This window comes from Anolis carolinensis, unplaced genomic scaffold, assembly GCF_035594765.1.
Source record: "Anolis carolinensis isolate JA03-04 unplaced genomic scaffold, rAnoCar3.1.pri scaffold_84, whole genome shotgun sequence".
In the NCBI taxonomy this organism is placed as follows: domain Eukaryota; kingdom Metazoa; phylum Chordata; class Lepidosauria; order Squamata; family Dactyloidae; genus Anolis; species Anolis carolinensis.
In genome coordinates, this window is record NW_026943893.1 from 682 (window position 1) to 23,961 (window position 23,280).

At 47.0% G+C, this 23,280-nt stretch overlaps 1 protein-coding gene across 1 annotated transcript; it reads left to right on the plus strand.

Annotated features, from left to right (window-relative positions):
* Positions 1–1,832: 1,832 nt before the first annotated feature.
* On the plus strand, positions 1,833–21,325 carry LOC100558909 (ventral anterior homeobox 2). The gene is given in 5 exon segments (XM_062967039.1): positions 1,833–1,902; positions 4,134–4,160; positions 4,163–4,213; positions 4,216–4,319; positions 19,788–21,325. Coding segments are annotated over 5 exon segments (708 nt in total). The 3' UTR covers positions 20,244–21,325.
* The last annotated feature ends 1,955 nt before the right edge of the window (positions 21,326–23,280 follow it).

The window sequence follows — 23,280 nt, forward strand, 5'->3', positions numbered from 1 at the left end:
GTCTTCCTCCTCCTCCTCCTCGGCCCTCCTTCCCCTCGCCCCCTCCCATTGGCTGAGCCCGTGACGCCCCTTTTGCTGAGGGGCAAAAGGAAAGGGCCTGAATGGTGGGAGTTTGGAGATTTGCAAAAGCTGTTTTTTCCTAATGAAAAAAACGACGACATAACAAAAAACGGCCTCTCACGATTCGAAACCGCGATATCCAGACGTGTGGACAATCAAGGCCGTATATTGCTTCAAAACTAACGAAAATAACGAATTAATAACGGTAACGGGGAAATCGAATTATTTGAGCAAGCCTAATCCCGATCATAAAATCCCCAACGCCCTGCCATGGTTCAGTTGAAGGCCTTGCTAAGCAGAAAGTCTAAATGAGAACATGGAGCCATGGTTGTCAAAGTGGTGTCAAACTGCTTTCGTTCCATCCCAAGAGCACATTTCTTGAATCTTTGGGTTTTCCCTCCATTGTTATGCCTGTGTTCTCCAAAGTTGAGGGTGTCTTTACACCAGGGTGACTGTGTGGATCAAAATAAACTGTGGCATGTGCTTGGTGGTCCTGGGGATTCCAAGTCCCCTTGTCTGTCTCCTGAGAAATCGGTATCAAGACCAAGTAGCCACAGTCAGACAGACCAGGGAACAACAGACTGGTCCAGATTGGAAAGGAGTGCGGACACCAGGGCTGCATCCTCTCACCCTCCCTATTCAACTTATACGCAGAACACATCATGCGACGTTTGTGCGGGGCTTGAGGAATCCAAGGCCGGAGTTAAAATTGCCAGAAGAAACATTAACAACCTTAGGTATGCAGATGATACCACTCTGATGGCCAAAAGTGAGGAAGATATTGTAATACGATATAATACTAATAATACAATATAATAATATCAATTATATATTAATTTTACATGTACTATTACTAATAATATTACAATATATTGATACTGTACAATATAGTTATTTATTACCAGTATTGTACTATGCTATTATATATTTGTATGTAAATTTATTTGTAAGCCGCTCTGAGTCCCCTTCGGGGTGAGAAGGGCGGCATATAAATGTAGCAAATGTAGCAAATGTAGTAGCAAATTTAGCAAATAAAGAGCCGAGGAGCCTTATCACTAAGGTGGAAGAAGAAAGTGCAAAAGATGGGTTGCAGTTAAACATCAAGAAAACCAAGATCATGACAACCAGACTGATTGACAACTGGCAAATAGAGGAGAAAACGTGGAGGCAGTGACAGACTTTGTATTCTAGGCTGAAGATCACTGCAGATGCAGACGGCAGCCAGGAAGTCAGAAGATGTTTCCTTCTTGGGAGGAGAGCCATGGCCAACCTTGACAAGATAGTGAAGAGCAGAGACATCACACTGGCAACGAGGTCCACATAGTCAAAGCCATGGTATTCCCTATAGTGACCTGTGGATGCGAGAGCTGGACCATAAGGAAGGCTGAGCAAAGGAAGGAAGAGAGATGTTTTTGGACTTTGGTGCTGGAGGAAAATCCTGGGAGTGCCTGGGACCTTGGCAAGAAGATCCACCCAGTCCATCCTCCAGGAAATAATGCCCAGTGGCTGCTCACTGGAGGGAAGGAGATGAGAGGCAAAGATGAAGTATTTGGCCACATCCTGAGGAGACAGGAAAGCTTGGAAAGATCATGATGCTGGGAAGGAAAAAGGAAGGAAAAAGGAAGAGAGGCCGGACCGAGGGCAAGATGGATGGATGGCATCCTTGAAGTGAGTGGCTTGACCTTGAAGGAACTGGGGGCGGTGACAGCCGACAGGGAGCTCTGGCCTGGCCTGGTCAAGGAGGTCACCAAGAGTCAGAAACAACTGAGTGAATGAACGACGATGGCTGGTTCTGTGGTCCATTTGTCCTGAGGAGGTTTGCCTCCATTGCCTTCCTCGGAGGTGAGTGAGTGGGATGTCTCCCCAAGGTATTCAGGCCTGGCTATGGAACAGAGACGGCACTGATCGCCTTGGTGGATGATCTACAAGAGAACTAGACAGAGGAAGTGCGTCCCTGCTGGTTCTCCTGACCTCTCAGCGGCTTTCGATACCATCCCCCATGGTATCCTCTAGTACGGTCATCTCACTGGGATGGGACTGGGAAGCACAATCTTTCAGTGGCTCTGCTCATTTCTAGAGGCCGTACTGTCTCTATTATACCACTACCTTTGGAACTATATTTCTGCCTACTTTAATAGTATATATATTCTGCTTTTGCTCAATAAAATTACAAAAGACTATCTCTGTGTGCGGCCTGGTGTCTACAGCAAGGTGAACTAGTCTGAGGTGGGACATCCAGGCTGTTTGGCCAACCGCATCCCCTTGTATGAACCTGCCTTCTGGGCCTGAGATCACCTGCAGGAGAGGAGAGAGGCCCTTCCTTCTCTCTGTCCATCCTCCATCTCAAGCCCGGTTGGTGGGAACAAGAGAGAACAGAGCCTTCCTTCTCATAGCAAATGCCCTCGACTCTGGGACTCCCCTCCTCCCGCCTCCTCCTCCTCCTCCTCCTCTCCTCCTCCTCCTCCTCCTCCTCCTCCTCCTCCTCTTCTTCTTCTTCTCCTCCTCCTCCTCCTCCGCCTCCTCCTCCTCCTCTTCTCCTTCGTCTTCTTCTTCTTCTCCTTCTCCTTCTCCTTCTCCTTCTCCTTCTCCTCCTCCTCCTCCTTCTCCTCCTCCTCCTCTCCTCTTCTCCTTCTTCTTCTTCTTCTTCTTCTCCTTCTCCTTCTCCTTCTCCTCCTCCTCCTTCTCCTCCTCCTCCTCCTCTTCTTTCTTCTTCTTCTTCTTCTTCTTCTCTTCTTCTTCTTCTTCTTCTCCTTCTCCTTCTCCTTCTCCTTCTCCTTCTCCTTCTCCTTCTCCTTCTCCTTCTCCTTCTCCTCCTCCTCCTCCTCCTCCTCTCCTCCTCCTCCTCCTCCTCTTCTTCTTCTTCTTCTTCTTCTTCTTCTTCTCCTCCTCCTCCTCCTCCTCCTCCTCCTCCTCCTCCTCCTCTCCTCCTCCTCCTCCTCCTCTTCTCCTTCTTCTTCTTCTCCTTCTCCTTCTCCTTCTCCTTCTCCTTCTCCTTCTCCTTCTCCTCCTCCTCCTCCTCCTCCTCCTCCTCCTCCTCCTCCTCCTCCTCTTCTTCTTCTTCTTCTTCTTCTTCTTCTTCTTCTTCTTCTCTTCTTCTTCTTCTTCTCTCTCCTCCTCCTCCTCCTCCTCCTCCTTCTTCTTCCCAGGGAAGCCCAAAAGGCCCCCTCCCTGCTCTCCTTCTGGCAACAGGCTAAAACTTTTCTACTCAAACAGACATTTAAAGATGAAGATGTTTAAAATCTATTCAGGGGTGCTGTGGTTTTAGCCTTGGAAATGCATTGAATATATTTGAATGGTTTTAACTGTGAATCTTTTAATACTGATTATAATGAATTCTGTTTAATATTTGCATATTTTAAAATGCTGTGCTAAAGTTTTTATGTCCTTCGAGTCCCCTTTGGGAGAGATAAAGCAGGGTAATAATAATAATAATAATAATAATAATAATAATAATAATAATAATGTCATCCAATGGGTTTCCATGGCTGAGAAAGGGGGACTTGAACCCTCTTCTCCAGCCTCACTGCCAGGGGTCCAAACAAGAGCATCCCAAGCACATTTCCACAGAATACTAGACTCTGGCTCAGATTTTGACTTGGGATGGGCTCCTTCTGGCCTATTTTGTGAAATGATAGAATCATAGAAGTGGAAGAGACCCAGTGGATCACCCAGTCACACCCCCTCTTTCTTCCATGCAGGAAAAGTTCAATCAGAGTATCCATCCGGCCTCTGTTTAAAAGCCTCCAAGGAAGGGGCTTCCAATAGACTCTGAGGCAGAGAGTTCCATTGCTGAACAGCTCTTAGTCTTCCAATGTCCACGTGGAATCTCCTTTCCTTGTCTTTTGAACCCATGGCTCCTTTGAGGCCTAGTCTCCAGGGCAGCAGGAAGGAAGCCTGCTCCCTTTATGACGGAATGGCAGGCCTTCCTGCCCTTGGTCACTCCCAGTTAGACTCCTAGAAGCCATGGGTTTGGCTCAGCCATGCCACTGCTCCACATGAACCCATGGGCCCTCGCCTTTGGTCTCTCTTCCCTGTGGGGTCGCTCTGGGAATAACGGGGCCCCTGTCTTTCAGATGCCAAAGGGACCATCCGGGAGATCGTCCTCCCAAAGGCCTGGACCTCGACCGGCCCAAGAGAACCCGGACCTCTTTCACCGCGAGCAGCTCTACCGGCTGGAGCTGGAGTTCCAGCGCTGCCAATACGTCGTGGGACGGGAGCGGACGGAGCTGGCCAGGCAGCTCAACCTCTCCGAGACGCAGGTGAGGAAGGAAGGAAGAAGGAAGGAAGGAAGGAAGGAAGGAAGGAAGGATGGAAGGAAGGAAGGAAGGAAGGAAGGAAGGAAGGAAGAAGGAAGGATGGATGGAAGGAAGGAAGGAAGGAAGGATGGAAGGAAGGAAGGAAGGAAGGAAGGAAGGAAGGAAGGAAGGAAGGAAGGATGGATGGAAGGAAGGAAGGAAGGATGGAAGGAAGGAAGGAAGGAAGGAAGGAAGGAAGGAAGGAAGGATGGATGGAAGGAAGGAAGGAAGGAAGGATGGAAGGAAGGAAGGAAGGAAGGAAGGAAGGAAGGAAGGAAGGAAGGAAGGAAGGATGGATGGAAGGAAGGAAGGAAGGAAGGAAGGAAGGAAGGAAGGATGGAAGGAAGGAAGGAAGGAAGGAAGGAAGGAAGGAGGAAGGAAGGAAGGAAGGAGGATGGATGGAAGGAAGGAAGGATGGAAGGAAGGAAGGAAGGAAGGAAGGAAGGAAGGAAGGAAGGAAGGAAGGAAGGATGGAAGGAAGGAAGGAAGGAAGGAAGGATGGATGGAAGGAAGGAAGGAAGGAAGGAAGGAAGAAGGATGGATGGATGGATGGAAGGAAGGAAGGATGGATGGAAGGAAGGAAGGAAGGAAGGAAGGAAGGAAGGAAGGAAGGAAGGAAAGGATGGAAGGAAGGAAGGAAGGAAGGAAGGATGGAAGGAAGGAAGGAAGGAAGGAAGGAAGGATGGAAGGAAGGAAGGAAGGAAGGATGGATGGAAGGAAGGAAGGAAGGGAGGAAGGAAGGATGGAAGGAAGGATGGAAGGAAGGAAGGAAGGAAGGAAGGAAGGATGGAAGGAAGGAAGGAAGGAAGGAAGGAAGGAAGGAAGGAAGGAAGGATGGAAGGAAGGAAGGAAGGAAGGAAGGAAGGAAGGAAGGAAGGAAGGAAGGATGGAAGCGGGGCAGCCCAGGCAGGGAATGGGAAGGAGGGAAGGGGCAGAGGACCACCCCAAGGCAAGCCCCCCACCATCCCAGTCAAGGCCCTGCATTGGGTTTGCAGAATACAAACCCAGACTCACAGAGGATACTGGCAGGCTGGGAGTAGGAAGGGGACCAGAATGGACACCGCTCAGGAAAGGGGTCTAGGAGTCTTATGGACCACAAGCCGAACCCATGAGTCAGGAGTGTGATGCAGCAACTAAAAAGGCCAATGTGATCCTAGGCTGCATCAAGAGGAGCCTAGTCTCCAGGGCTCATGAATGCTTTTTAAAAATATATATATTTTATTGAAGTTTTATATATCATAAAGGAAGTAAAAAAAAAATGTTGTACATCGAAATTGGGAGAACAATTATTTTTATAGTAAAGTAGGAAAGAGAGAAAGAAAAAATAGATAAAAAAAGGAAAAAAAGAAACGAAAAACCCATATTAGGGAAAGAGAAAAAGAAGGAAAGAAAAGAAAAGAAAAGAAATTACTTATAAAAATAGTAAAATAAATGTTGACTTCCATCTTGCTTTTGCTGGTTCTTAAGTTCACTTATAATTAAGGTCTTATTATATTGGTACTTTTTCCCCATTTGTCTTATTTTTTACTTGAAATTGAATAGTTTCAGCTGATGAGCTCTAAGTAGTCTTTAACTAGGTCCCAACTAGTTTCCTTCTTTGGTAAAACAAAACAAAGGTTCTTTTTATTGCAATTTCCAGTGTGAGAGGGTACATCAGAACCCTTACAGAACTTTTACACAAAGAATGACATTGGACATACAGACATACAGATTCTATGCACCTACGTTGGATTCCACAACTGCATGACTCTGCTTTCACACACATGTACATGCACTCACCTTCATGCAGACATCACCATTTCTCCATTGGGTGGTTGTATGTATTCCGGGCTGTATGGCCATGTTCCAGAAGTATTCTCTCCTGACATTTCGCCCACCTTTATGGCAGGCATCCTTAGAGGTTGTTATGCCTCACAACATACATACAACAACCCTGTGATCCCGGCCATGAAAGCCTTCGACAACACATTTCTCCATTCTTACTCTGTGAAGAACTCCTCTTAGGCCAGGCTGCTTCCTTGCATATCTGCCAAAGCACAGTTCCAAAACTCCAAAACTCCCAAATCCCTAAAAACATGACTCCAAAACGCACTCCATCCTCTTCCCTTGAGAAAAGGAGGCCCCAGTGTCTAGAAATCTGCTTTCCATTGCAGATCTGACACTCCCATACTCCATCTCTCCCGAACATGGCGGGTGGTTCAGACTCCTCTGGTCTGCCACACTTTTTGGATTGCCATAAGGTCTGTTATATAGCAATATTTCACTGAAATTGTTAATTAATTACTAATAGACGTTTTCCATCTTGGAACATGCTGATTCCATCTCAGTTTCCAGGGAGATGTTGATTCTTCTTGATTGGTGTTGGTAATGACGTAAGCCTTGTGTTGACTTTCTTCTTAAAAGAGCCATTAATGTAAACACATTCCTTTCCCCCAAAAGTTCATCAAATCAGCAAATGTTGACAGATGTAAACAAATGTAAACATTTATCTTATCATGGTTTTTAGTTATAGTTCGTCAAGCAGGTAGTTAGTCATTGCAGGCCTTAATTCCTTAAAATTGTGTCCTCAGCCAAACCAGGCCCCATCCCTACACCTTTCATGAAATTCCTTCATACCCACACATATTAAATCCACATTTATCAAATCTGCACATCATATCAATATGACACAGATTTAGGGAAGGGATATAAGATATGGCTTGGAAACAGGCCTAGGAATCTGAGCAGACCACAAGCAGGACACGAGTCAGGAGTGTGATGTAGCTGCTAAAAAGGCCAATGTGATCCTAGGCTGCGTCAATTGGAATATAGAGTCGAGATCGAGGGAAGTCCTAGTCCCACTCTCTTCTGCTTTGGCCAGACTTCTTTACTTGGAATCATGACCCTGTGTCCAGTTCTGGAGGAAAAACAATTCAAGAAGAGTACGGACAAGATGGAAAGTGTCCAGGGAAGGGCCGCGAAAAGGGCCAAAAGCCTGGAAACTATAAATCCCCGAGAGAAAGTTGAGGGAGCTGATAGGTTTGGTTTGGAAAAGAGGAGGCTGAGTGGGACATGAGGAAAGGATGTCCCATTGAGGGGTGTCATTGATATCCTGCTGCTCCAGAGAAGGACAGGGAGCCATGGGTTCCAATGGCAGGAAAAGAGATTCCTCCTCAGCATGAGGAAGAACTTCCTGATGGTCAGAAGTGGTCAACAGTGGAATCTGCTGCTGCCAGGTGGAGTCCCCTTCCTTCTATGGAGGTCTTTAAGCAGAGGCTGGATGGCCATCTGTCGGGAGGGCTTGGATTGTTGGCAGAGGTTGGGGCAAGAGCACCAAATGCAGAAGTCCCTGGATTCAGCCTCAGTCCTTGCCAATGAAAAAGGTCAGGAGAGGGATGATGGGGAAGACCTCACCCCGCAAAGGCCCAGGAGAGGAAGCGCTGGCTGGCCAAGGCTCGCCTGGTGTCGGCAGGGTCTCTTTTATTCATAGCTCCACTATTACGGAAATGCTCTTAAAAATTAATCCCCGTGATAATGATTAACTATTCATTAGCAGAAGGAAGGCGCAGGCAGAAAAGCACATTTTGCTTTGTAAACACACATGCAGGCCCGCATGCAGGTCAGGGGCTGCTTTCTCCATTGTAACAAAAGCCAAGGCATGGAAGTCTTCAAAGATGCTGCGTTGCGAGCCGGGATGGGATGCGTAGTTGCCCTAAATGTGCTAGGACAATGAAATAGATTCTGGGCAAAACCGAAATCCCCCAATGCTATGGAACCATGGGATTTGCAGTTTCACAAGGTCTCATGGCCTTCTCTGCCGAAGGACCAAACTCCAACTTCCAAGATCCCATTGCATGGAGCCATGGCAGTTAATGGGATGCCAAAACGCATTGATTCAATAGTGTAGATGCAGCACAGGGCTCCTCTGGAGGGATCAGAGTTCGAATCTCTGCTCAGCCTCAGAAACTCTATAGCAAGTCACACTCTCTCAGCCTCAGAGGAAGGCGATGGCAACGTGGTCCTACCAGAGGAGCCTGCCTCGTCTGTGGCTGCCCTTTCTCCCAGTCCAAGACTCAAGCTGTTCCTGTTCAAACAAAAGCCAGCCGCTGTAATTAAGCTGTCAATAAAGTTAAAGTCAATTTAAAAGAATGGAGTTCCAAAGAAAACAATCAATAGACCACCCAGCGCTTTGAGCCCCAAGCAGTCCTCTTCCAAGGCCAAGCAGGAAGGCCTTCTCCTAACTTGGGAAGAATCCTAGAGTTGGAAGAGACCTCATGGGCCATCCAGTCCAGCCCCATTCTACCAAGAAGCAGGAAATCGCATTCAAAGCACCCCCGACAGATGGCCATCCAGCCTCTGCTTCAAAGCCTCCAAAGAAGGAGCCTCCACCACAGTCCGGGGCAGAGAGTTCCACTGCTAAATAGTTCTCACCGTGAGGAAGTTCTTCCTGATGTTCAGGTGGAATCTCCTTCCTTCCCTGTAGTTTGAAGCCCTTGTTCCCTTGCGTCCTAGTCTCCAGGGCAGCAGAAAGGAAGCTCCCTCCCTCCTCCCTAGGACTTCCCCTCTCTCACATCCTGATACAAGGCCAGGCCATCCTGTCTCCTCTCTCTCAGCCTTCTCTTCTGCAGGCTAAACATGCCCAGCTCTTTAAGCCGCTCCTCACAGGGCTTGTTCTCCAGACCCTTGACACTTTGAGTCGCCCTCCTCTGGACACTTTCCAGCTTGAACAGCAGTCTCACCTCTCCAGGAAGGGAGTTCTAGCACCGGGGAAAGGACCTTTAGCATATTCCTTTCAGAACCACCTGGGAATCATAGACTTATTTATTTATTTATTATTACAATATTTATATCCCGCCCTTCTCACCCAACAGGGGACTCCGGGCGGCTTACAATAAAAAAACCCACCCACATTTATTTGTATTTAAACCCTACGCTAAATTGGGGCATTGTGAAATCATATAAGTCCATCCTATTACTTTAATATCTTACATATTATGAAATGAAACATATCCCTTAATAAATGACTAGAAATCAAAGTAATATAAATTGTATAGGTATACTGTAAGAAAAAGTATTAAATATCTGCAGTAACAGGCTAACACAGACTTCAGGAGGAAATTCTGGTTGGGTTTTTCATGCCAAAAATTAGAATTCATGCTGACAAGCTTTTCTCAAATAGAAGGCAAAACATGAACATTACCAATTCCCATGTTTACAATTAAATATTGTAGAGTGCAGGGTTTCGTTTACTGCACATCATTTCGATCCTCGTTGATACACGACCCCCACCGATGTATCATAACACAAAAATAGAATAATAGATTTGGAAGGGACCCCCAAAGGGCATCCAGAACAACCCCTTCTTCCAAGCAGGAAAAGCACAATCAAAGCCTCCCTGACAGATGGCCATCCATCCTGTTTCAAAGCCTCCAAAGAAGGAGCTCCCACCAGACTCCGATGTTCTTCCTAATGTTCAGGTGGAATGTGCTATATAGGGATTCATGGTCCTCCTGGTGGGCTGTATGGGGCTCCATAGGTCCTCACCAGCTTCAAAAATGGATCAGTCTTCGGTAGAGCTGTTCTCACCAAAGGGACCTCCATAGTCATTCCCATTTAGCAGACTGAACTGTGAGAGTTGTAGCTTCACAAGGCCTTGACCCTTCTCTGCCCAAAAGTGCAAACTACAAATCCTAGCATTCAGCCACAGCAGGTAAAGTGGGCTCAAACTGCATCCACTGGGCAATGTAGATGCACTCTCCGCCTTTGATGTTCCCCTGCAGAATCCCTTGGGCTTTTCCGTCCCCATTCAGGGCTGCAGGAGTGGAGTGTTGCATGGATGCGCTCTGGGCGACATGGATGCGCATTTGTCTCTGGATATATATATATATGCAAACCAGTCTGCCTTATGCACAGGTATCCATGTGCCATTTGCTCAGGCGCTTGCTTTCCTGGGGAGCATTTGCACTGGAGAATGAGTGCCGTTTGAGCACACTTTATCTGCAACATGACTCAATGCTTTGGGATCCCGGGAGCTGTCGTTTGGGGAGGCACCGGCACATTTGGGCAGAGAAGGCCTTGTCAAACCGCAGCTCCCATAATCCCACAGGATGGAGCCGTGGCAGTTAGAGTCCGCTCCGAGTACACTCATTCAATGTATAATTGCAGCCGTAATTCAGGGCAGCGTGACGTGGGTTGTGCAGCGCAGTTCATGTGCCACTCCGCATGTGGGATTTATGCTGGATCCCAGGCGGTAGATGTTGCAACCCAGAAGAAAAAAGCAAATAAGCCTTTTCCCCAGCTCTTCCCCATCCATCACGAGCCTCGGATAAGTCACCCTCATCCCTAATGTGGCTCCTGGCATGGAAGCGGCTGTGGAGAGAACATGGCTCCGAGCCACCGATGCTACAGAGATCGGAAGCCAAAGGCAGCGGATGAACTGAGCGCAGGAGGAGGAGGAGGAGGAGGTCATCGGCAGGGCAGAGAGCGGGAGGAAGCGCAGCAGCATCTAGTAAGTAGGCAGGCAGGCAGGCAGGCAGGCAGGCCCATCGTCATAATCGTCATCGTCATGGGGCCGGTCCTCTGCCAGCAGCACTCTCTCCCTCGCTCACTCACTCACTCACTCGCTTGCTCTGCGCCTGGCATCTGGGAGCCCGGCCAAGCGGCACATTAGATGCATCCCAGGCCTGTCAGTTCCAGCGCATAGAATCATAGAATCATAGAGTTGGAAGAGACCATGTGGGCCATCTAGTCCAACTCCCTTCATGCAGAAAAGCACAACCAAAGCCTCCCTGACAGATGGCCATCCAGCCTCTGTCCCTACTAGACTCCACTGCTGAACAGCTCTGAGAAGTTCTTCCTAATGTTCAATGGAATCTCCTTTCCTTTCATTAGAATCCATGGCTCCATTGAGTCCTAGTTTCCAAGGCAGCAGAAAACAAGCCTGCTCCCTCTTCCTTAGGACATCCTTTCAGATATTTATTTTTCCATGGCTCCTCTCATGTCTCTGCCTTCTCTTCTGCAGGCTAAACGTGCCCAGCTCTTTAAGATGCTCCTCGGAGGGATCATTCATGGTCTCCAGACCTTTGATCCTTCTAGTTGCCCTCTGGACCCCTTCCAGCTTAGAGTCAATATCTCTCTTGAACTGTGTTGTCCTGAATTGGACACAATGTGATTCCAGGTGAAGAGATCTGACCAAAGCAGAATACAAAGGCACCAGGACTTCTTCCTTCGATCTGGACACTAGAATCCTTTGGATGCAGCCCAAAATCCCTTTGGCTTTTTCAGCTGCTGCATCACACTGTGCATTTGGATTATTATTTTTTTGCCTAAATGAAATATCTTACTTTTCCCCTTGTTGAAAGTCATTCTGTTAGATTTGGCCAATCGTTCCTCTCATCTGTGAAGGTTGTTCTGAACGCTGACCCTGTCTCCTGGAGACTTAGCTCTCCCTCCCCATTTGGTCTTACCTGAATATTGAATCTGCATTACTTTTAAATCTTTATAATTAATGAAGTCATTAGTGAAGGAGAAGGTTTGCACCCAGCAAAGTGGAGGGAGGAAAGACATGAAAGAGGAGGAATGGGATGTTGAAGGAGCCCGGGGCCTGGAGGCTTGCCCTTTTTGGCACAAGGGGCACTTCTGCATCAGCCACCTCCAGCCATAGGACCTTTGAGTAGGAAGAGAGCACCCCAAGGGCTATCCAGCCCAACCCTCTCCTGTAGGAAGGCATCATGTAGACCAGTCCTGCACAACCTGGGGCCTTCCCTCCATTCGTTTTGGACTTCAGCTTCCAGAATTCCTGACCATTGTACCAGCTGGCAATTGGGGCTTCTGGGAGTTGGGGGCTCAATCATCTGGAGGGCCATGGGTTGTGCAGGCCTGGTTCTAAACCTCCCAACAGATGGCCATCTGACCTCTGTTTAAAAAATTCTATTTGCTCCTTAAAGGGGTCATGGTTTCCAGACCTTGGGCCATTTTGGTGACCCTTCTCTGGACACATTCTAGTTTGTCTTTTAATTATTTTGCCCAGAACTGGACCCCGGGTTATTATTCCAGGTGAAAATATCTGAGTAAAGCAGAAGAGAAGGGGCACCATGACTTCTCTCGATCTGGCCACTATCCTCTTTTGGAGGCAGCCTAGAATCGCATTGGTATTTTTGCTGCTGCATTACACTGTTGGCTCCTATTTAGTTTGTGGTCCACTAAGAAGCCATCACGGAGGCCATCAGACTCTTGATTTGGGCCCAGGAAGGAGGAGAAGGAGGCCTTTGGATCTGGGTCCCAGCAGAGCAGTGGGTCCAGGAGAAAACACATTGGGCTCACAAGGAGCTTTCCAAGGTGCTGAACCGATTCAGAGATGAAAATGAAGCACCTTGGAACAGTGTTGCTTAGGTTGAGAATGAAGGCAGATTCATCTCCCCTGTTGGCTTGGGAGCCACCATGGGCTGTTGTTGTTGCTGTTGTTGTTGTTGTGTGCCTTCAAGTCATTCCTGATTTATTTCCACTCTATCAAAGGGTTTTCTTAGCAAGGTTATCCATTATGTATCTGAGAGAGTGTTATTTGGAAAAGATGGGTTTCCACGGCAAAGTATTGTACGAAAAGGCCCCAGGTCTAACAAGAGACAGAAAATGGCTACACACAAGATCACTTTGCGCTCTCTCTCTCTCTCTCTCTCTCTCTCTCTCTCTCTCTATATATATATATATATATATATATATATATACACATTCCATTTGTGAAGTCAGTCCTTTCCCAATGCATCCCTTGTTCCACCCAGACAGCATTTGGTATCAGATCACCAATATCCTTTGGCCTTGTCGCAGGCCCACCCCAAAGGGCAAAAAGCACCTTGATGTGTTTCACATTCCCAACATATCTATGCATTGTCCTTGTATATCTAAACAGTTTGGCTGGAGTCAGTGGTCCTTTTCCAAGGCAGGTCTCTCCCGCTGAGATTCCTCCCTTTTGCTGTAAGGCAAGGAGAAGGCCGCTCAGTCCGTGGGAAGCCTCCTGACTTGGTTTCTTGGCCGGAGATGCTGCCTTTCAGAGCCAGCAGCATCCTTTGTTTGCCCGCTTATCCTCAAGGCCGCCCTCTGAAATGTAGGTTGAGCCTTTAGAGCCTGCCATTTGGCACCTCTCTCCCCCCCTCTCTCTCCCCCCCTCTCTCCTTCCTTCCTTCCTTCCCTTCCTTTTCCTTTTCCTTTTCCTCTTCCTCTTCCTCTTCCTCCTCCTCCTCCTGCTGCCCTCTCGGCCACCCGGTCATCCCCTCTGGTCTCTCGGTCGGCCAGTCACTCACTCACTCGCCTGCATCAATCCCGCTCCGCTCCCAGCAATCGCACACAATCCTCTTTCGGCTCTATTGACCCACATAGATTAGTATCACCCGCGCCCTATTTATAGCACCAGGCCTCCCAGGCCAAGCGCTGCGTTTGGGTTTTAAACCGTGGATTTAGCCACGACGCGCCACAAAGCCCCCGGTTCCAGATGCAGGGAGGGCCCTTTCCCATTGCCGTTGGGCTTGATGGAGGGCCCTCTTGAACTCGGAACAGCGGCAAGCGAGGCCAAAATAGAATTCCCTGGAAAGGAGGCAGTTTTGCTTTGTTTTTCCATTGCAGAAGAAAATATTGTTGTGATTCTCTCAGAAGAGCCATGCCCTTTTGTGAGATTGTTGAGATCTACCCTCAGGGTTTCATTGGTGTTGTTTGTTGCACCTTAGGATAGGTTCACCTTGCTGAACACAGGTTGAAGTCTTTTGTAGTTTATTAGGAAATAGAAAATAAATAGTTATTGAAAACAAAAGTAAAGATCCAAAAGATAGTTGCAAAACCAAGGCTATACAGAACAATCCAAGAAAATCTTAGACATGAAACAAGGTTCCAATAATACATGACATAGTCCCATGAACTTGATTACAGGATAATCCAAGAAACCAAGAGCTACTTCTAACTCAAATGAGATGTTGCTTTTGACAAAGGCTTCTCTCTCAGCACACCCTTTAATATTCTCTGCACAGCATGAATGCATTTCTTTGCCCTCTAACCTCTTTCTCTTTCTTGTTTGCTAATCTGACACTCCTGCAAACCCGAAATTCAAAACAGCCAGCCCGATTTAGAGATGCTGTTTGGTCAAGGCCAGACAGCTCCTTAACAGCAGCCTCTGTCTGCATGTTATCTAGCTGGGAGCTATCCTCCCTTTGCACCTGGCTAGCTTCAGTATCATCTCCACCATTCCCTGCCATGGGAATTGTTACCAGGTGAGTGTGCAGCGGAATCAGCAGAGTCCAGTTAACACCATGTGCAAAAGACTCAGACCAGGCAGAGGAATTGAAAAGAACAAAGGAACTTTACTCTTGCTTGTTGAGTTGAAATACAAAACAGTTCTGCAATCGTACAATGTCCATGTAATAATAATATAATAATAAAACTTTATTTATACCCCGCCACCATCTCCCCAATGGGGACTCGGGGCGGCTTACATGGGGCCACGCCCAAAACAATACAATGTAAACAGCATATAAAAGAACAGCACAACACAATACAATAAACAATACAGTAAATAATATCCATTACAAAATAAAACAAGGAGACAATGAAAACAAGGGCAGACCACATGAACATTAAGTTAAAACTCGGGGTGAGAAAGACATAAAAATAAAAACCACAGCGAACAGGGTCATAAGGGAGTGGGGTATTCTGGAGGATAGATATTAGGGGGAGCAACGGAAAAGAAATATAAAATGGTTGCATGTAGTTGCATAAGATCAATAACTAATCAATCAGCATCAATATATACAGCATAGCATATTCAAAACTACTACTTGACCATAGCTAGAGAGCCCTGTCTTTTTCTGTGTTCTCCCTCCAAGCTCAAATTCCAACTGACAATCTCAGCCACCTGCCATCAAACAGATACATTGTTTTAGGCGTGGCCTTGCCTCTGCAAAAAGGCTGAGCTCTTTTGCAGAGTTCCCTTTGCAAACCAACTTTGCAAGGTTTTCTTTACACACACACATACACATTAGCATTTTGGCGCAATAGGAATGCCTCCCTGCTCCTCATCTCTCACAATAGGGACACTCTGAACCTGAATCCCACAATCCCCATCAGAGTCACTCTGAGACTCCAGCTGAGTCACAACATTGTTATTGTTGACTTATGTCAGCCTTCAAAAGGCAGGCCTCCAAGAGGCATCCCTCCCCTGCTCAGCTCTTGCATGGAAATCAAGGCCATGCCCTCCCCCCCTTTTTTCTATGGCTTTCTTATTTATTTATTTATTTATTATTTATCACATTTATATCCCGCCCTTCTCACCCAAAGGGATTCAGGGTGGCTTACAACAGTGGCAACCATTAGATGCCCATACAAATCAATATAAAACAGCACATAAAACAGTTAAAACTATTAAAATACATTGTACATTAAAATATACGTTTCAAACATAAAATCAGATCCGTTCATCCTCATGCTTTGTCCATAGTTCGGTCCGTGTCATCTTCGCCATTTATTGATTAAAAGACTGGGCACACAGCCATGTTTTTAGGGCTTTTCTGAAGCCCAACAGGGTTGGGATTTGACGCATCTCTCTTGGGAGGGAGTTCCACAGCCGAGCAGCCACCACCGAGAAGGAAGGCCCTGTCCCTCGTTCCCACCAGCCGCGCCTCTGAGGAGGTGGGACCGAGAGCAGGGCCTCTCCAGATGATCTCGGGGATCTTGCTGGCTCATAGGAGGAGATGCGTTCGGACAAGTAATTAAATTCTTCTGCTTTGGGGTCACAAAGGTGACTTCAGGTGGTTTGAAACGGGGCTTCCCTTGCTGAACTTCCACAGCCAGAGTCCTAGCCCAGCATTCAAACCATGGCACCACCCTGGCTTACTCTCTGGGGGCCCCTTGCAACCCCCGGATGCCCTAGGGTCCCTTAGGGTCGCCATGGGTTGCCTTGAAAGCAGATGACGACCCTTTCTGTCCCTTGAGGTTGAAAAATCAGCCATAGCAAAGCACTTGATGAACCAACCTGGGCACAGCATATGATCTTGAAGTTCAACAGGGACAAATGCAAGATACTTCACTTCGGCAGAAAAAATGGAAATCAAAGATACAGAATGGGGGACGATGCCTGGCTTGACAGCAGTGTGTGCGAAAAAGACCTTGGAGTCCTCGTGGGGAGGAAGGTGAACATGAGCCAACAATGTGATGCGGCAGCTAAAAAAGCCAACGGGATTCTGTCCTGCATCAATAGGGGAATAGCGTCTAGATCCAGGGAAGTCCTGCTCCCCCTTATTCTATTCTGCCTTGGTCAGACCACACCTGGAATCACACTGTGTCCAACTCTGGGCACCGCAGTTGAAGGGAGATGTTGACAAGCTGGAAAGCGTCCAGAGGAGGGCGACTAAAATGATGAAGGGTCTGGAGAACAAGCCCTATGAGGAGCGGCTTAAAGAGCTGGGCATGTTTAGCCTGCAGAAGAGAAGGCTGAAAGGAGACATGATAGCCATGTACAAATATGTGAAGGGAAGTCATAGGGAAGAGGGAGGAGGCTTGTTTTCTGCTGCCCTGCAGACTAGGACACAAGGGAACAAGGGCTTCAAACTACAGGAAAGGAAGGAGATTCCACCTGAACATCAGGAAGAACTTCCTCACTGTGAGAAGGGCTGTTCACCAGTGGAACTCTCTCCCCGGGGCCGTGGTGGAGGCTCCTTCCTTGGAGGCTTTTAAGCAGAGGCTGGATGGCCATCTGTCGGGGGTGCTTTGAATGCGATTTCCTGCTTCTTGGCAGAATGGGGTTGGACTGGATGGCCCATGAGGTCTCTTCCAACTCTACTATTCTATGATTCTATGATTCTATGATCTGGACACACAGAAATGCTGGACCACTCTCACAACCACCATGCCTGGCGACACAGAGAAGCCATTGAAAGCCACAAGAATAACGTGGGCAATTTCAACAGAAAGGAGGATTCCATGGAAATGAACACAATCTGGCTCCCAGTATTAAAAGACACGGGGGTATAGTTCAATTATCTGGGCGGAGGCCAAAAGAGGGCGCTAGAGAGAGAAGGATAGTCCATTTTACGGGGGAGGCAGTAGGGCTGAAGGAGTACAACCATTTCCTCTATTTTCACTGGTTATTCTCCAAGCCCCTTTCCCATATCCTAGTTCTAGTTGTTTTGATGATGGCGAGATGGGTTGGAGAAATGACAGAAAAACAGCGGGAAATGGTAGGGAAAAAGGATAGTCAATTCCCCCCCCCCCCCAAATTGACTATCCTTCGCTCTCTAGCATCCCCTTGTGGCCTCCACTCAGATAATGGAACAGTACCTATAGCATTTATATATATACCGTATATACTCGAGTATAAGCCGACCCGAATATAAGCCGAGGCACCTAATTTTACAACAAAAAAACTGGGAAAACATTGACTCCAGTATAAGCCGAGGGTGGGAAATTTCAGAAATAAAAATAGATACCAATAAAATTACATTAATTGAGGCATCAGTAGGTTAATTGTTTTTGAATATTTACATAAAGCTCAAATTTAAGAGAAGACTGTCCAGCTCTGATCAAATCATTATTCTCATCTTCTTCAATGTAAATGTGCTTATGTATCCTTTTAATAATAATAGAGTAAAATAATACATGTAATAATAATAATAATAATAATAATAATAATACAGGAAAATAATACATGTATTAATAATAATAATAAAAATAGAGTAAAATAAATGTAATAGTAACAACAATAATAGAGAACAATAATAAATATAATAATACTACTAATAATTGAGAAAAATAATAAATGTACCATATATTCTCAAGTATAAGCTGACCCAAATATAAGCCAACCAGGACCCTCACCCGAGTATAAGCCAAGGGGAGCTTTTTCAGTCTTAAAAAAAGGGCTTAAAAACTAGGTTTATACTCAAGTATATACAGTAAATGTGTGTGTGTGTGTGTGTGTGTATAGGAATAAGCGATCCATAAAAATGGTTCAAAACTGGGGGGGCGGCACTGGTGCTTTGTTTCTAAGGCGTTTCTAAAGTATACTTATGCAAAATTTCATTACTGTAATGAGACTAACAAAATTTCTTTACTATTTTGTTACAGTAATTGTGTATAATTAAATGACTATAATTTGGGAAACTTCAGGGGCTCCTCCCTCCCTCATTTTTAAATCTATTGGGGTGAAACTTGCCACAATGGTAGAACACACTGACCACTGTTTGTCCACCAAATTTCAGAACATTTAGCTCACTCACAGATTTTTGGCGTTTTTTTTTTATAAACAACTTTTTTAAAAATAATAAAGAAAATCTGTTTGTAGTTTCAAAGTGTTATTTTCTGTTTCATGGTGTTGTAATTACTTTGAAAGTAGGGTTGTTGTATGTTTTCTGGGCTGTATGGCCATGTTCCAGAAGTATTCACTCCTGATGTTTCACCCACATCTATGGCAGGCACCCTCAGAACCTCACAACCTCTGAGGATGCCTGCCATAGGTGTGGGCGAAACGTCAGGAGATAATACTTCTGGAACATGGCCATAAAGCCCAGAAAACATACAACAACCCTGTGATCCCAGCCATGAAAGCTTTTGACAACACTTTGAATGTAGTTATTCTACTCCAGAAACTTTGCTTTTGTGGCAGGAACATCGCTAAATTCATGGAAAAGCAAATGTGCTATAGGGTGATGTCACTTGCGCAAAGACAACATTTTTGCACTGTAACAAACTGTCTCCATGTTTTTAATGCAGAACCAATTAGGAACTGCCATGTATAACCCAGGAGCAGAAATCATAGTGTAGCAGAATATCAACACCTGTATGTCTCCTGATTGGTGCTTTCTGATGCTAATGCATACTGGGAAATGTAGTTTAGGGCAGAGCCTTTTGAATTCTTTGGCGTAGGGCTCCTTCCCTTCCCAAACTACATTTCCCAGAGTTCTGTGCTGTTCCCAAAATGCACTGCTCCCTCTTTGGACCGCTCCTAATGCCCAGACGCCATTAATTCCAGGGAGAGGAATGGCAAGGCGGGCAGGCAGCCTTTTTGGCTGAAGGGCTTTGCTTCCTTGCCTTGCGCTGAATATGAAACTGACTTTGGGAGCCTTCTGAGATTTACAAAACTAAAACGAAGAAGTATGGGGTCAGTTTTGATTCTAAAATATTTGGTGTGGGCTATGCAAACGCTTCGGATATAGCTTCCGAATTACAAAACTTCCGATTTTATTACGAATGCCGACTGTTCCTATTTTTTGCACATGCCTAATATGTATGTATGTAGAAAGCAAGGAGGGGGAATAACCAGCGAAAACAGGGGGAATGATTGATAGAACGGACAGTGCTTCTCTGTCTAGCGCCCCCTTTTGGCCTCCGCCCAGATAATGGAACAGGACCGAATCACGACCGTGACTAATGAACTCTTTGCTCCCTCCCTTCTGCCCCGCTCCCTTGCTTGTGCTGCAGGTGAAGGTGTGGTTCCAGAACCGGCGGACGAAGCAGAAGAAGGACCAGAGCCGGGACTCGGCCAAGCGCTCCCCGCCGGGGGGCTCCTCCTCCTCCTCCTCGGAGTCCTTCGCCACCTGCAACATCCTCCGCCTCCTGGAGCAGGGCCGCCTCCTCGCCGCCGCCGCCCCGCCACCCCCTCCAGCCCTGCTCTCCCCGGGGGCCCCTCCCTCCGCCTCGGCCTCGGCCTCCTCCGGCACCCCCCCGGAAGCCCCCTCGCCCGGGACCTTCGGCCTGGCGCTGCCCGCCCCCCTGGTGCCACCGCCCCCGGCCTTCCCCCTGCGCTGCTTCGGGGGCCTCCATGACTTGCCCGGCGGGGGTGGCGGATACGGACTGGGCCCCTCGGCCTTCGAGCCTTACGCGCGGGTGGAGAGGAAGGGCGGCCTCACGCTCCCCGCCAAGAAGCCCGGACCCTGACTGCGGCTCCTCCTAATTGTTAATAATTATTGGGGTGTGGTGTGGTTTTCCAGGCTGACTGGCTGTACTCCAGCAGCACATTCTTCTGACGTTTTGCCTGCACCTGTGGCTACTGGCACCTGGTGTAAAGCAAGCAGCGTCTATATGCCTGTGGGACGTCCAGGATGGGAGGAAAGAACCATTGTCTGTTAAACAAGTGTAAAGAGTGAAATTCCAGTCTTGATTTGCAAGTGTTGAGTGGGAGCCACCCGTTAGCAAGTATTGTTTGCATGGGCCAACTTCGGCCCTCCAGGTGTTTTGGCCTTCAACTTCCACAATTCCTAACAACCTACCAGCTGGTAGGAATTGTGGGAGTTGAGTTCCAAAACACTTGGAAGGAGGGCCCAAGGTGGCCTGTGCCTGCTCTAGAGACATCCTTTCTCTGGGGGAGTTGAATAACCTTTGATTGCTTCCTGCCTGGAGACTTCCTGTGCCTGGGTGGTGTCCCTTATTCATGGTCTTGATTCTGGTGTTTTTCGGTACTGGTGGCCACGTTTTGTTCATTTCATGGTTTCTTCCTTTCTGTTGAAATTGTCCATGTGCTTGTGCGTTTCAATGGCTTCTCTGAGTAGTCTTGCAAAGTGGTTGTCAGGCACTTGCAACTCAAGCTTGCCATGACCCTGTACATGGGTCTAACAGGCAATGGTTTAATTCTCCCACCCTGGACAGGTATATAGACGCCACTTGCGTGACCACCAGGAGCTGTCTGAAGATGGCAATAGCCACAGATGCAAGCGAAACGAAAAAGGAGAAAATGCTGCTAGAACACATTGGTCGCACAGCCCAGAAGCCACACAACCCCCCAGCGATTCTGGCCGTGAAAGCCTTTGACAATACAATAATAATTATTATTTTCATCATTGTGAGTAATGACACAAAGGAAAGAAGGAAGGCCCCTCTCTCCCCCACCCTTTCCCCGTCACGCCGGATCTGGCCCCGTCTGTTCTCTTTGCAATGGGGGGCTTCGAGGACGTGTCTGCCTGTGAGTGCGAGTGCGCATTGAGTGCGATCCTTTCGTGGAACTATTAAAATAAGTGACTGCAGACCAGGCCTGGGCCGTGGTGCTTGTCTGGAGGGAGCGGGAGGGAAGGAAGGAGGGAAGGAGGTAAAGGGAGCCCCCCAACCACATGTCTCATCATCCCCGGGAACCCGGACCCTGCCGAGGCTGGCCTTCCTTCCCTCCAAAATGCGAGACACAAGACTCTGGGTGAGGCTGGATCTACACTGCCACATAATCCAGAATATCAAAGCAGATCATCCACGTTATCTGCTTTGAACTGGATTATATGAGTCTATACTGCCATATAATCCGCTTCAAAGCAGAAAACCTGGATGGTATGTGGCAGTGTAGAAGGGGCCTGAGATCACAGAGCAAACCCCCAAAAGGACGGGGAAGGTCTCTCCAAGAGCCTTGGGATTTAATAGTGTGATGACGGCAGGAAAATCATCCATTTCATTTCTCAATGGACTGAACACGGCTGTAAACACCTCCCAGCTTCAATGTGACGAAGTCTTTAAAGAGAGAGGAACGCAGTGTTTCCAGCCCCCTTTTGTGCTCTCGGTCACACTGCTTGAAAGCAGGCCAAGCAAACTACAAAAATATGGAAATGTTGACTTACAAAACATATGCACCAAACTACAGTCGAAGCATCTGGAAGGTAGAGACAGAGATCAGAACTTCACGGTCCATGGACCTGAAAAAATGCAGGAACCCCCCATTCATTCTGAAGATGTGAAAAGAAAAGCCTTTGGTTCATTTGGAGAACAATGCCCCAAAGAGCAGGAAACGTGTCCTTCTCTGCAAAACCCTGCAACTGTTTTTGTCAGAAATGAAAGAAATACAAGCTCAGGAGCCTTAGAGCATGCATCCCATTCTTCGCACCACATGCTTTGCATCTCAGTCTTCGAGTCCTATACTTCCCATCCCATCCTTTACATCTCATCCTTCGCATCCCAGCATCCTTCGCGTCCCACCCTCTGCATTCCAACCTTTGCGTCCCATCCTTCACTTCCCATTTTTTGTATCCCATCCTTTGCATCCAGTCTTTGAATCCCATCCTTTAATCCCACCCTTTACATCCCAGTCTTTGTGTCCATCCTTTGCATCCCATCCTTTACATCCCAGTCTTTACATCCATTCTTTGCATTTCATCCTTGGCATCCCACCCTTTGCATTTCAATCTCAGCATCTATCCTTTACATCCCAGTCTTAGCATCCATTCTTTGCATTTCATCCTTTGTATCCCAGTCTTTGCATTCCAATCTTTTGCATCTCATCCTTCACTTTGCATCTCATCCTTCAATTCCCATCTTTGGCATCTAATCCTTTGCATCCATCCTTTGCATCCCAAACTGTAGGGGGAAATATCCCACTGGAACCAGAATCTCCTCCTTCTTCTGAGGCAGCATGGCCATCTGTTGGGAGGGCCTAGGTTGTGTTTTTCCTGCCTGGCAAAAAGGAGAGGCTTGATCTGGACAGCCGTGGGTTCCTCTCCAACTCTATAATTCTATAAGACAGAAGGGCGGCTCTATAGAGATGGGTAGAATATCTGAACATATATAAGGGGGATGTGTTTCCAGACTTTGCAAAGATGGGCAAAACCATGAATCAAGGTGAATCCCATTGAAATGAAGGACTCCTGGCCCAAGTTGTGCCAGAGGATCAAGAAAATGCCCAGAGGCGTATCTCAAATGTGGATAAAGGAGGCCAGAGATTTAAAGAAACCCGCTCCTCTTGGAGCACATCCGGGACGGCTGGCAATGTTTTCAGTTCTAGGCTAATTCTGTCTAAAATTTGTGCAATGCAGTTTTGTGTAGAAATCCAGGATTTTCCTGCACAGACAATACTTTTGCACAAATAAAGTCATGTCTCTTCAGAAGTATTGTTTTGAGCACAAAATATTCCTTTTGCAGATAACAAAAATGCTGCTCACTGCACCAATTGTGTGTAAAAAGAAAGAAAAAAAGAAACTTGAATCACAAATAGTCTTTAAAAACT